Source organism: Thermobia domestica, chromosome 11 (genome assembly GCF_964235325.1).
Source record: "Thermobia domestica chromosome 11, izTheDome1.hap1.1, whole genome shotgun sequence".
Taxonomy (NCBI): domain Eukaryota; kingdom Metazoa; phylum Arthropoda; class Insecta; order Zygentoma; family Lepismatidae; genus Thermobia; species Thermobia domestica.
Window position 1 is genome coordinate 19,273,081 of NC_137464.1, and position 15,250 is coordinate 19,288,330.

Here is a 15,250-nt window from a genome sequence, read left to right on the forward strand (position 1 = left end):
AGGGATTCAATTACCGACCGTTGTCGAGTCCTGATGTCTACTTCAGTGTCCATTGTAGTTTACCTGTAAACAAGAGGAAACAACAATTATTACCATTTTGAGGCCAAAGAATCAAAGTATGTTTCCTAAAATTCCATCTTATTGCAACTAATAATATTATACCCATCTGCGCAAAGCTTATTGAACGCCCATGGTAAATTAAAAAGCAACAGTCTTTAGTACTTACTAGAACTCAAAAAAGTTTAGCATAAATATGATACTAATTTAAATAAAAAGTAGACTTCCTTAAAGTAAGAATTTACAAAAAAGAAATCGTTAATCTTTTAACCTAAAGTCACTTAATTTAGAAACGTCAGTACTTATCTCAGAGCTGGATACTTATAAGTTTGGATGAGGAAAAAAGAATCCTTTTATTATAGGAGGCGCAGAGAGGTATGGTCTTTTGGAGGATGTTTAAAAGGCAGTGGTTAAGAAAACTGATTTTTTTTTTTTTTTTTCGTAAATAAGGCCTGTATTTATACGCTCAGTCGTCTGTTCAAGCCACCACACGTTTTAGAGAATAATAAATATATAAGACTAAAAAAAATGGCTACTTTTTTTAGACTAAAGAGAAAAGCAACTAAAGCACAAAATACTATATACAATAAATATGCAAAATAAATAAGAAATTAAAATTCAGAAGATTTATTAAAAGGAATATAAACTAGCCTTACGTGTGTATATATCAATTATAAAAAGCAAAATTAACCTGTGATTTATTTTATCAGTACAATGGGTAAACTAACATGTCACACTTTGTGTAGGCGAGCTACTAATGCATGTGATAAAACGTTACTATAGATCGTTAACAATCTATATTAACTGTAAGGGAATCAGTTTTAAAATATTTGTAACGTGGAATAAGATGTAGAAACAACCATGTAAATTGGAAGTATGCTTGTGTATTGCAGGTGAAGAATTATGCAGACAGTACGATGTGGACGAAGAGGAGCTTGTGGAGACATGGATGGCCTACAGTCTCTCGAAGCTCGGAGGCAAGGCACCGACACCAGAAACCCTCTCACAGATGGAAAGGGAAGAATTAGCGAAAAACAAGAGTTCACATCAACAACAACCTGAAGCAGCTTCAGGAAGCGGTGGACTTGTGATCTACAATGCATCGACATCCGATATGTATCCTTTAAATTTTGTTACTGTAGTATGGGTTGGGGCTATTACATGCATGTAACAAGAAATTTTGAGATATAAGATTACAGACAATATTGTTAGCACATTTCCTGCTTTTTCCACCCGTGAAGTTTCTAGAACCATCAAGCAGAACTTGATCTAATAACATTTGTATGGCACAAAATGAGCAGATAGAATGATTATAGGTGGACACAATCGAACGTGCAAACTGTTAACGGGGTGGAGAATAGCAGTTGATATTCGGCGAAAGCCAGAGAATTCGGTTTAAGGGAACGGTGTATAATAAATCAGCATGTGGTAGTTTTGGTATAAGGAAAGTATGGTGAAACGAAATTCTAGTAAGGAAGTAGTTAATAAGATCGGGAGTGTATAGAAATTTAATTTTCTTGGTCAATACATTAAAAATTTTTCCTGGAAGGAGAGAACATGTTTTTTCTTCAATTGTTTCGTAATATCAAATGCATCAATTACGGCATTGTCCTTTTGCTTCCTGCTTTGTCATGATATCCTTTGTACTACCTCTAGACTATAGCATTTTCGTGGACATTTTATAGTGTTTATATATATATATATATATATATATATATATATATATATATATATATACTTGCGAAAGATTAGATCGTGTAAGTATTGCGTTGTACTTTTTTCTTCTTTTCCCCGCCTCCCTACATAGAAAGAAAAAAGATATAAAGGTGAAGTTTAAGTAGTTCAGTCCCTTTCGTTAGTGTAGGTTGGTTTCCGTCATTGCAGCCGAATATTGTGTATAGAACTCATGACGTTATCACAAATGTCCGTAACCAGAGGACATGGTGTATTAGTGGTGGATCGCTCACTTCTGGTGCAAGGGGTTCCTGGTTCAGTCTCAAGCCATGCGAGTTCACGGTGGATAACATCCTGTCCATGGGTTTTCTCGCAGTTCTCGTTTCCTTCCACATAACCATTCCACCAGTTTATTTATAATCATCCACTTTCTTTAATCATCCATGTCGTAGCCCACAGAGCATAAGTATAGGACGTGAAACTAGATTCCATATCATTGTATTCAGTAATGAGCCAGTTGGAACTATTTTTCAGTACTGTGTTATCATTTATTTGTTGATTTTAAATGTTAGTGTGTTCAAAATCTCCAGTCGATCTGTAAATGTTCACATCGATTAATATAAACAATTTACGAGTGTCATTGGCTAAAGAAAACGACGGTAAGTGCGAAAATTTTGTGGTAAAATGATACTTATATTAATGTGTAGTTCGATATAAGCAGTGAAGAATTCTGGGAGCTCATGAACTCGATTATCTTAAGTTTGTGCTTCCTATTTAGTAGAGAAGTTGAATTATATTTGCTTAGCGAAATATTTTTCTCCTCGCTAAATTTCCTCGAGCTGCCCCCTGAATGCATTCCTTATCAAATCTTATGGCGAACTTGCGTACCAGAAATTAAAACTCTAGCTTTTATATCTTTGATTTTTTGCTTCAGTATGAATAAAATTCGTTACGTAAGGTTGGTTGGTGATTCATACATGAGGACATTAATTAGTGTATTAACTTAAGCTGCAGACAATACCAGTTTTAAATGAAGGTACTAAATAAAATTACTGTCATTACTGGCTTCGTATGTTTATACGTGTAGCATACATCACAGCTTTTAAAAGCTAGAAAGTTCGGATGAGTACGCATGTTCATAGACACTGTTATACTATTAAGGAAAATAACACGACTTACATATTTAAATGATTTAGTAAATTCAGTGTATTATCTTTCTCCCTGAGTAATAATTCAGTATGTGTTAGATAGTTTGTTGTATAATCTTGCAAATTAGTACACTAAAACCTTGTCTTAAAATGGGTAAATTCAAATAATTGATTATAATTGAATTCACAGTTTACTTTCCCAAGTGACTCTTAAGATCTGTTACTTAATTTTATTGTTCTTAGTTTTATTGCCAACATCATAGACACTTGAAAATCATGCATCATAAGCTTCTCTAAGCAGTTTCCATACTGATCAGGGCAGACAGTTTCTTCTGAACCGACAGATGTAGTACAGACATGGCGGTTATTGTTTTAAGTACATGAGTAACAGACCGAAATTTAATCGCAGATTTGGAGTAGTTGGAATCAACGCGCGAAAGGAAGTGTTTTCCGTAATCAGGAAGCTCTGAAGTATAATGCATTAAAAAAATAGTGGAAATGTCCATTGAACATCTTTCGCATGTCATTGAACGTCAGATCCGAACTCATTGCGAAACTTGCAGGAATTAAGTGACATGTATATATGTGGCCCTGTCATGTCTCCGGACACCTGGTAAGGTCGCATTGCTAAGCCACATTTCTGCTGTTCTGCGAGCCAAATGAGATATCAAATATTAGGTAGGTGGTCAGAATGTTTTGGCTGATCATTGTATATATGTATATCGGCAGGGGGACATCATTTGACATACTTCGCATTGGCACTGCAGAGTGTTGTCAAACCAACATGAAGTTACTTTTTTTTTTTTTTTTTTTTCAAATTGCACTGTCATATTATTGTGTAATTTAAATCTGTCATACTTATTAAAGAAAGCTTTTAACGTCACATTAAATATACAGTGTCACAGCATCCCAACTTTCGCATCTAGACCACTAATAACGCAGGTGAGATAGACGAAGCAATGCACGTATAACGTGTCTTAGTGTTGAATACTGAGTCGAATACTAATCAGGGTTTGAAAAAACCCGGGTATTAAAAAAAAAACACCTGGGCCCATATGGGCTTTTTCGGGTTTTATTGGGTTTTTTCGAAATATTTCAATGTCTTTGGGGTAAAAGTGTTAATATGTGATTTATATTTCAAGACTATCATTGTCGCAACTTGCAACAATTTTCTGTTCACTACTGTTTTGAAAAGAAAGAAGAAAAAAACGACCGCCATTTTGAAATTTTATATTGAATCGCCGAGAAAATCTATACAGCTAATTTAGAATGTCTTGCTTCTACCGTCAAAATTGCAACTTAAAAGTCCGAAAATTGCACCCTGTAGCGTGGAAACACGCTAGTTGAAAAGTGGCCGCCATTGTGAAATTTTACGTTGGATTGTCGTCAAAATACACATACAGCTAATTTAGAGTATCTCGTGCTTCTACCCTGAAAATTTGTTTTTAAAAGACCGAAAATTGCGCTTTGTAGCGTATATATACCCGCTATTTAAAAAAAAAAAAAAAAAAAAAATGCCGACGTTTTGAAATTTTACGCTGGTATGCCGCCAAAATCTATACAGGAAATTTAGTGTGTCTCGTGCTTTTTATTGTTGAAGTATTCACTTCCAATGCTTTGTGCGTTCAATTACGGGAATTTGCCGAGCGCTTTTTTCATGACGGGTTTTCACCGAAAATGCAACTTTCTTCACTGTACATCGACACTTCCACTAATATGGAAGTTTAAATTCAGCATCTGAAATAGTAGGGTTACATAGTTTTCGGAACTCCGAACGTTAAGCTTCTTAAATTTGACAAGAATTTTTACGCTATTGCTAATGTTGATTTTCCAGAATGCTTATTTGAAGAGTAGCAACTAATGACTGAACTAAACTGTTGTTGTTGGAAAACCAAATTTTACTGAAGAATACTTGTGTTACCTTCTAATGTATGAAATAATACTATTAGCTTTACTAATGTATTTACATACTTACTGGTGATACAGGAACCTATGGCCTTAAACTCGTCAAATGTATGAGGGGTAACGTCGTCGCCGGGCACACTATTCACGGAAAGTATTTTCTAAAATATAAAAATTGCATATTTTACTTCAAATACGCTATTAACACAATCCATACATTAATTTGTTCTATAATTATCTCAAGCGAAGGTAAGCTTTTTTTTTTTTTTTTATTCATTCAGTGCATTCAGAACTTTATATAGGTCTAACATTGAATGTTGTATACTCTAACGTGAAAGCATCTTATTCGCTCAAGGGAAGTCCAAAATTTGATGAGTCACTTTCAATGTGATCACCTTAGTTGTACCGATAATACACTAACAAAAAGCTCAAAAACCCAAGTGGGGTTTTTCAGGTGGGTCCGACCCGAAAAAATCCGGTGGGTTTTTTCGGGCTGGGCCCACTTGGGCAAACCCTGATACTAATACTATCTTTCATGGGCTATAGAGCTAGGAAATTTAGTTTTTGGTTTAGTAGTAGAATACCAAAGTAAATTCGCTTGTGCATTTAGTTAGTTCTGTGGGAGTGGGCAATCAAGTTTACTGACATAATTTTTCAAAGTACACTTTACGTACGGAAATCTTATAGCACATTGAGGACTGTTTTTAGAAAGTTCGAAGCATCAAATATCAAATAAGTGGAAAATTAGCAGGTAAGTCATTTTTATTTTTAAAAATATTGGTTTCACATGCAGTTATGCTATTTTGCACTTATATTTTTAATAATATCTTAACTGGTATGTCAGTGGATTCGTCGGATTAGTTTAGCGTCCCGTTCAGCATCTTGGCTATGAGTTCCCGCCAAGAGTCGAACCCGGGTCCTCCGCGCACTCAGTGGATTCGTGTCTTAAGGATATGCAGCCATCATAGCAGTACTTACGGTTGAGTTGCATAGAGTAGCGGCGATAGCCTTCTAAACCTAAAAATAGGACTAAATTTTACAAAATATCGCTGGTTCATAAATCATTTATGTATTTTCAAGACCATTCTCTGAAGCGTCAAAACTTAGATCTGATACATTAAATTAAAGATATGGGAAATTTATGGAAGTTGTCTTAGGATTCAGAAATATTGTTGACTTTTTCTTTATTTAGCAAATACGTAATTCGAAATGCAGCTTTCATCTTTATCGTTAGTGTATAAGACATTAAATACCGAAGAGAAGATTTAAAACTAAATCATACTCTCTTTTGAGGCTATTCTGGACTTTGACGGTCCACTTATATATATTTGACTGCACTGACGTGTACTGACTGTAACATAAGACGTGTGTTCGAAAGCGGAAACAGAAGTCTTATCGCGTCGCGTAATTTTCAACTCCCTATAATTACAATCTGCGATTAAAATTTAAAGTGTAACATTAGTCCCATCTAGTAGATTAATGCAAATGGAAGTTCGCTTTGTTTGCTGGGAAACTACAGCAGCGCAATACAGGGATGGACTAATTTCACACGTCTTATGTTACAGTCAGTACACGTCCAGCAAATAGACTGAGTTATCTAAACAGCTAAGCGGTAGTGCATTGTTGAAAAAGATTGTGAAGATGCACCATGAAGACTGACCGGTTGCGAATAATTAATATCTCACTGAAAAATTCTGCACAGCAAGCCACAGAAAACATTAACGGGACATTTGGGCCAGGGACGGTGAATGGGAACACATTTGCCTTTTGTTTGTAAATTTCGTTCCAGGTTCACAGCGATACAAAATGAGCTGCATGGAAGACAACCATCATGTTCGTATGAACTCCTTAGAAACACTCGGGAAGCACTCTCGGAAAAGTGGTCATGCCATTGAGGTTGCAAGCAGTTTAACTATACACAATAACATTGTCGTTCGATGGTTGCAAGCAATCGGTAAGGAGAAAAACTTGGAGTCATGGCTTCCATACGAGTTGACATTGGCTAATAAAATTTACCGTCTGGAGGTGTTCAGTTATCTGAATCTGACGAATAATTGGGAAAGTCTCTTGCATCGAATGGTCGCTTCAGATGAAAAAGGAATGTGCTATGATAATTGTATACTGTCAGGACAGTGTTTCGTGATCAACGTCTAGAATGGCTTCTTAAACCCTTTTTCCACGCACAGGTGTTACTGCTGGTATGGTGGTCTATGATATGAGTGATTCATCAAGTCTTTCCAACCAAGGTGGAACCATCAATGCAGATGGTTATGGTGCTGAATTCCACGAAATACACCGGCAGAATTCACCAGTAGTTAATGGCTATGGTTTTCATGAGTTAGCAGTATGAAACTCTTTCGGCATCTCGATCACTTCTTGGGGAAGAAAACATTTCCTGAAGATTAGACAGTGCTACGTGCAAACTTCTTCGTATCGTAGATTTCAAACTTTATCACGGATTTCCATCGTTGGATGAACAATGATAGAGGTTTGTGGTTGCAAACTGCGATTATTTTAATATTTTTGGGGTCCGTTAGAAATGACACACCTTGGATATTTCTTTCGCACTAACCTAATACTTATTTTACTGCAACTATTTAGTACACCGCAACACTTACAGTTCAGCACATTGTACCTCGTCCAAGCTTGGCTTCCGAAATAGATATATTTTAAAAATGCTTATTGATTTCAGATTTTTAAATTGCTTATTTTCCACCAAATGTTGCACATCTTTCTCTATCCCTTTCCCCCGAAAAAGCTAAAGTTCAAGTATTCAGTAAAGCTATACTCAAGTTCGATTCTCTGTGGAGGGCTCATGTTCGGATTTCACTTTAAGCTGTAGGTTCAGGTCTCATATAGCCATGGTGCTGAACCAAACGTAGAAATCCACTAACCAAACGTAAAACCATTAGAATATGGCAGGACTAGATTGATGTTTCGGAAAGCAATTACTGTACAAAGATGGAATGATCTTTGTCGTTGTATTTGTTTCTAAGAAAGGACTCTGTGTGTGTTTGTTTTTTTAACCATTTGGATTCCCAAGGGCTCGCAATCATAAGTTCAAAGACGATTGTCATGTTATTGCTGGCGTATCTCATTCGTTTTCTTACATTTATATCAACAGGGTATATCTAATTTAAGAGATGAAATTCACGTTCCTGCCCCAAAAATAAACAGAGAAAAGTATTGTTAGGTCTGAACGACTAGCCAACTAGTCGAGGAACATCGGTCTGCGGCATAGACAAATCTTCGGAACTGGGATTTCCCCAGGATTTTGATTTCGGAGGGGGTGTAGATTTTTCCTGGGGGAGTGGCCCGACTTTTGTATATTGAGCTTCTATTATATATATTTTACCAAATACACACGTAATGTTTATACGTATTTAATGTTAAAATGTATTAAAGAGCTAATATTTTAAATGAACGGAATTTAATATTTGCTTACTACTTGCGTAGCCTACTTCTCGAGTCACATTAATACCGTTAACTTTAAACTATTGCAACTATTAAAAAAAAACTAGCACTTACGGCTTCTGGAAGCAGAATTAGATTTTCAGTCACCCCTAATATGCACACACAAGTCCATAAAACAGATTAATACTAGATATACAGGAACTTCACTTTATTCGCAAAAAGCAGCTAGCAATCAAACCACTAATCACAACTGTTCGCTTGCAGTTTAATCATACATTTAAGGTTAAAATAAACGACCTTATACCTCACGTAAGTTACCACACTTGTAGTAGGCCTATGTCACCAAGCACACGTAGTAGTTTCTCCTTGATAGTTTCGGGGATGTTAACTGAAATTATCTGGGAGTGTGTTCCTCGTAATCTAGGGGGTGTAGGAAAATCTATGCTTCATAATTAAGTGAAATATAACACAAACTTAAATAACGGAAAAATAGAATGTATGAGCGTTTATAAATAAATATTAGCGAAGCGAGTTATTCATCTTTATATATAAATGTGTGTGTTCTGATAATTGTGTTATTTTATATGTGCAATTATAGATGATTATGTTCGTTTTAAGTTTTATATTATTATTGGATATTGCTTTTACCTTACATAAAAGTGTAAACGATTACCAATGTAAAGTAGTCAGTTAATTAGGCACTGTTCGAAGTAGAACTTTCTATTCATTCATCTTGGATTAAATAATATTCATGAGTTGTTGGCATTCATGTCATTTAATTTTCCCCTTTGTCCATTGTAAGTTATTTTCTTACTTCTCATATGCTTGGTACATAAAATTTTCTCTTGTGGACCAAATAATTTGTTTACTTTAAGGCAGGGATGCAAATTAGCAACAAAATTTTACTAGCCCAAGAAAAATGCTACTAGCCTACATCTCACAATATTAGGCATTTACTTACCTTCTGTATGATATTAAATACTCGCCCGCACCGATGAACCACGGCCTACTTAATATCATATAGAAGGTAAGTAAATGCTTAATATTGTGAGATGTGGGCTAGTGGTTATTTGCATCCCTGCTTTAGGGTTATAGTAGAAAGATAGAATAAAGATATGTATATTTAACTTCTACGTGAATATCTGGATGTTCCATTTTTTTAAAGTAAAAAATAGGAAACATTATTTGTGGTTTGTAATACCTGTTGTGGCTACTAAAGAAATCACAGAAATTGTGAAATTCTCATTAAATTCAAACCATTCTTAATTAACCCTTTGGGCACAGATCTGTACCATGGCGTCGACATTCGGAATTTTCTTTATATTTCTCTAGTAATGCTTCTCACACCGGATTTTCTTGCAGTCATTCAAGCTTGGAAGCATCAAAGAATATGTTACATTGGCATTTTGCAGCCACGCGTGCGATGCCTGGGGGTAGTGACTTCACGAACATTCAAGAAGGGAAAAAAATGATAAATTTTAGAGGCTTTTTGTAATTTAAAAAAAAAAAAAATCCTGACACATCCCTATTTATCCTAGGATCATGGTTTGTAAAGTTGTTTGTAATGAGGCAAGATTTCCAACTGTATTATTCAAATTTCCCTATTGTGTACCAGAAGCGGGAAAATCGCGTTTCCGAATTGGAAGAACGGGATTTTTGAAAAATTTCCTTTTTGGAGAATTTTTTTCCTTCAGATACACGATAGGGACATGCGAGTGGTACCGCCTGAAAGCCTCAATCATTGTGAAGAGAAGACGAACGATTTATGATTTTAGAATAAATATGGATATGTCAAAAAAATATCGAATTCGTGAATGTTTCCCCTGTCTACACATATTGAAATAATTAGTTTAGTAAAGTATCTACAGTATTATCACTATTTATCCTAAAATCATGCATCGTACATCGCTCTCTTTTGCAATGAATGACCCTTTCTAACAGTACCACTCCCATATCAGTATCATGTACCAGAATTCCCTCCAAAAGGGAATTTTGTAAGAAAAAATCTCATTTCTTCAAAATTTGGGCCCCTATGGTTGTCTCCTATGTTAAGGCTTCTATCTCATAATAGCCTAAAACACATTACATTGTGTGTAATATCTTTACAAAATATCAACATCATATTTTGGAAACTGAGGGCGGGAGAAATATTTACCCATGTGTAAAGAATATCCCACGTTCCCCTAAATGGTAACGAATCACGGGCTTCTAGATGTTTTCCTCCTTCAGTTTTCAAAATATGATTGATATTTTGCACAGATATTACATACACTATGTAGAATGTTTTTAGGTGATTTTGAGATACGAACGTTAACACAAGGGGGCTCAGAGGCCCAAACTTTGAAAAAAGGAATTTTTTTTTAAATCCCATTTTAGAGACTTTTCTCTTCCCAGGTACATGGTACCGACATTTGAGTGGTACTGTTCGAAAGGAGGATTCATTCCGAAGACGAGGTAAGATTGTATGGCTGCGAAACATGGTCACTTACTCTGAGGGAAGAACATAGACTGAAAGTATTTGAGAACAAGGTTCTGAGACGAATATTCGGACCCAAGAGGAACGGGAATGGGGAATGGCGGAAACCTCATAACGAGGAACTACATAATTTATATGATTTACCCAACATTGTTAGGGTCGTCAAGTCTAGGAGGCTTAGGTGGGCGGGTCATGTAGCTAGAATGGAAGAAAGTAGAAACGCTTTCAGTCTTGACTGGAAGACCAATCGGAAAACGACCATTAGGAAGACCTAGGCGCAGATGGGAGGACAATGTTAAGATGGATCTCGCAGAGATAGGAATACAAAGTAGGAACTGGATCCAATTAGCTAAGGATAGAAGTCAGTGGAGAGCTTTTGTGAACGCGGCATTGAACCTCCGGTTCCATAGGCCATAGAGTTAGTCAGTTAGACGAGGTAAGATTTATGTTCCTACAGTGAAAAATATTTATGCTGAAGCTGAATAAAAATTTACTGAAAATGTATTATTCTTGGAAAATTAGTAAATCGGCTAGAGCATCGACTATTTTTCTTCGGACCATTCTTCATACCTCATTCTCTTCACAATTCAACAAAATTTTTTGGTATCATTCGCATGTTCGTGTCGTGTACCTGAGGGGTGATACTCGCGATAAACAAGGCCGCTTTTTTTCCATTTCAGTTTTTCCCACTTTGGGCGGGAATTTCCCACCTTAGGCACATATTGAAATTTGACTGCTACGATTGGGAACACTGCTTCATTCCGAACAAAACGAGCTATGAACCATGATCGTACGATGAATAGTCTCGACGCGATAGCTGCTTAACTGGAAGTCTAAAATTTACCCCCCAAAAAAGTGCTTTAAATCGTGTGAACTTAATGGTGACGTTTCCACATTTCAAACCATCCGCATGAAGTTTATCGACTTTTCACCCTTTAATCCAGGGGTCCCGTGTTCAATTCTCGGTCGAACCACAACCCATCTGTCAAGTGTAAATCAAGTAGCGATTCGAGGTGTCCCTTTAAGCGAAAGTCTTCTCCGTAATAACATTGGTATTTCATAAGGATGTTAAGCCTAAACATACGAAATGAAACCAAATTATATATTCCTACTTGAATGAATGCCTGTTGTTTTATAAAGAAGCCAAGCTTGCGTCTTATTGATAGAGATTGGCAAAATTTATCAACTGCCTACGTAGCTTCCATCATCAACTTGGATTTGACTTTGTTTTAATTTTATTGAATTATATCTACATACCAAATTTGTAATTTAATACCTCAGTTTTAGCGTAGTGATTATATGTTGACCTTAAAGTTTTACATACAAATACATTTCAAGTACTAACAGGATTTTCCTAATGGCTAAGGTGGGAGTTTCACGATTTATGTATAATTCTACTTGTGTAATTGTTTATTTTTTTGTCCTTTTGAAATGACTCTTGACAATTATATTAACAAGTACGCCTGTGTAAAGATCAGTACAACGTATTTTTTATCAGGAGTCCTTCGTGAGTGAGTCGGCAATCGCATTTGTGACCAATTAGTCCCGGTTTCGTGTCCAAATGGACAATTTCTCTTGGATGTAAGTCGAGAAGCGGTTTCTATTCCGCTTTAAGCTTGTGACCCCTTCCAGCATAACCTTGTTGTTGCATAATAACACCAAGGCGAAACAAACTAATTTCTGTCCATATCTAATGTAAATACATAGAGTAAATTATTTAAACAAAAAAAGCTGGTTTAAACCAAAAAACCTGGTTTTCTGTTTTTTTTTTTTTTTTTTCAATAAAAACCATGGTTTTTGCCAACCCTGCTCTTGGAATACTTGCGTATTTTATGTGAATCTCCTAATTAACTACACACCTATTTTCCTAGCGCCTTGAGTACTGTGTAAGGATAATAGGATTCTGCAAATCTATACTATTTCTGCTTGGCGGGTGGGTGTGTAAAGTGTGTTAAGTCAAAAGTTAGAGTTTTAGACAAGTCGCATTTGAAAGTTCAAATATAAATCCAAAAATCCGGTTTTGGGTTTCAGACATTATATATAATAAACTATTAATATGAAGAGCTAAAACAGCTAATTATTTTCCCAAAATCGGATTTTAAACTTATGCCTGAACTATCAAATACTTTTTCTCTAAAACACTAATTTTTGACTTAAGCACTTTACACACCCACCCGCCATATTTGCACCAACAGGTGCTAAGTAGGTGTGGAGACCTGTGGTTCGAACCTCGTGCGGTATAAATCAGTTTCTCAAGGACCAGCGCATATAAATTCAGATCACAACTTATGAGGCTGGTTGTAACTTACCAGGGCTGAGAGCAACTCTGGCAGGCCAATTGGCATATTCATAAATAGTATTTGGCGAACCCAATCCTAATTTCAATGTAATTATTCAAGCGATTTTCCGAAACCATGGACTGGAAGTCAAATTTATCTTGCCATGAATTCGACTGCTCCGGTCATTACAAACAAATGGCACAATCGATAATAGGGACTATTTATTCTCATTAATCATCCAGCAAGTTATGCGTATTTCTAGTAGTCTATTCTATAATGCACAGTGAAAAAGTGACCGACTGGATCGGGATTCTAACACGGGGCCTCCGGCATACCATAACGATACTTTAACAACTTTTTACACCATCCATTTCCAGTCAGTCACTTTTACTCTGTGCGTTATTGAATTCTCATCTATAGAGGGTATGTTAAAAATCGTTTGTGATTTCATAGAGATATTAATGAAAGAGGAAACAACCGTCATAGGTAATCAATGTATGGACATCGGGATTGTCGAAGCACAGCAGCGGTCTGTATTCCAAACCACGTGGTTCAAGTGGAGAGCACTTGATTAGTCTCTGTTTCGAAATTACATGCAAGTAGATCGATTTAGTGTTTTGTATAGCTTTTCGATATTTCAAATAAGCTTATGGTTTAATTCATTATACTGTAATATATATATTTGCTAACATTCGCGGCACTTCTCACACGGCCGTTGTACGTGGAAGTGCTCATTATATTTTTGCATTTGTTCAAATCTTAATGTATTCCACACTAACTGGAGAATGACATACTAACTGAAAAATATTGACGTTTTGAGTCTAATCATAAGGACCTTATTTCAAATTTGTTCTGTTTGTAGAAAAAATGGATTCCTAGATGTAATGCATATTTGGGTGGGTAGTGCCAGAAGTAGCGTTATTTGACAAATAGAAGGTGGTTGTTTGAAAAACGTTACTGTGCTCGAAAGTACGAACCTAGTAAAGTTTAAGTTTGAAGACGCTATGTTGTTTAGTATTTGACAGCCATCAAAAGCGAACGTTCTCATTGAATCGGTAAACATGGAAAGAATGGGTCATAATTATGTAATACAATATTTATTAGAAAAGTCTCAATCCAACCAATATCAAAGTCGAGCTAGATTCTTGTGGATAAACACCGTGTGGGTTTTCTCGCTTCTCTCCTTTCCTCCCACTTGCATCATTCCACTATTTCCTTAATTTCTCATCAGTCTCCTTTAGTTTAGCCAACGTAAGCATGGGACATAAAACTTAGATTTGATTTTTTTCGAGCTAGATTCTATTCTGGGAGAGTCTGCCCTTCCTTTAAATCAGTAAAATATTGAGTGACAGTTTAAACGTGGCCGTTCAAGCTGCAAAGACGAACATCGTAGTAATCGACTAAATGAGGTGACTACGTCAAATATGTTGAAAAGTGGCTCGATGTAAGATTTGCCGACAATGAACGGGTGGAGTCTGCGGTTTTTAGCTGTTTTGAAGAGTTCGACGGTTCAGACTATAAACAGAGTATCGAAGCAATTGAACTTTGCTGGAAAAAGTATTTCAAGCTAAAAAGGAAACTGTGTTGAGAAGTAGTTTTTTGAGTGTATGTGTGTTTTTTCTTATGTCGGGTACTTCGGGACTATCCTTGGAAGTATGGGTTGGGGTATTTGAGTATCGTTCTTCGGCATTATCTCATCCTGATCTTGAGTACAACTTGTCGCTCCGCTCCTCACTTTCGAATTGTAAGTGTTCTGAGTTGAACGAAAAATTTTTGAAGGCTAGTGTAAGATTAACGAACGTAAACGATTGAGTTGAGTTGTTTGAACGCGATGTTTCTTCTTCTTCAGTCGAGCTAACAGTTAATCAGGGATTTACTCTGATTTATCATCCAGGAACTGAATTACTTGTATTGTTTTCTAAAGGATTATCGAATTCAACCAGATTAATCTGATCTGGATCAATCTTGGCGTATTAGTGCGCATATGAAATATGGAATAAAGTCTTTTGGTGCCCAAATTACAGTCCATCAAATTTAATGTCAAATTTTAGAAAGAAAGTGAAGAAAAATAAACCGAGCGCTTATGAACTGGTTGAGATTTGGCGTGGTGGTGGACCCTTACATGCTATACAGGCTCGTGAAATAAGGTGTCCAGGACTTTGGTTCCCGAGTTATGCTCCAGCAAATCTGAGGTTTTACTTTTTCTTTCTTTTTTTTTTTTTTTTTTAAAGAAAGCTAGCTCAACTTAGCTTATCCGGGGACCGCGGTGGCTTAGTGGTAGTGTTCACCTGTGGTGCTTG

The 15,250-nt window shown here is 36.2% G+C and overlaps 1 protein-coding gene across 3 annotated transcripts in view; it reads left to right on the top strand.

Moving 5' to 3' along the window:
• The window catches only part of PolA2 (DNA polymerase alpha subunit B), a 69,108-nt gene that overhangs the window by 10,876 nt on the left and 42,982 nt on the right, over nucleotides 1-15,250 (top strand). For all 3 annotated transcript variants that reach the window (XM_081730176.1, XM_081730177.1, XM_081730175.1), the window contains exon 2: nucleotides 951-1,173. In XM_081730176.1, coding sequence (XP_081586302.1) covers nucleotides 1,007-1,173 — 167 coding nt within the window. In that variant the 5' untranslated portion in view covers nucleotides 951-1,006. The remainder of the gene's footprint in view (nucleotides 1-950; nucleotides 1,174-15,250) is intronic.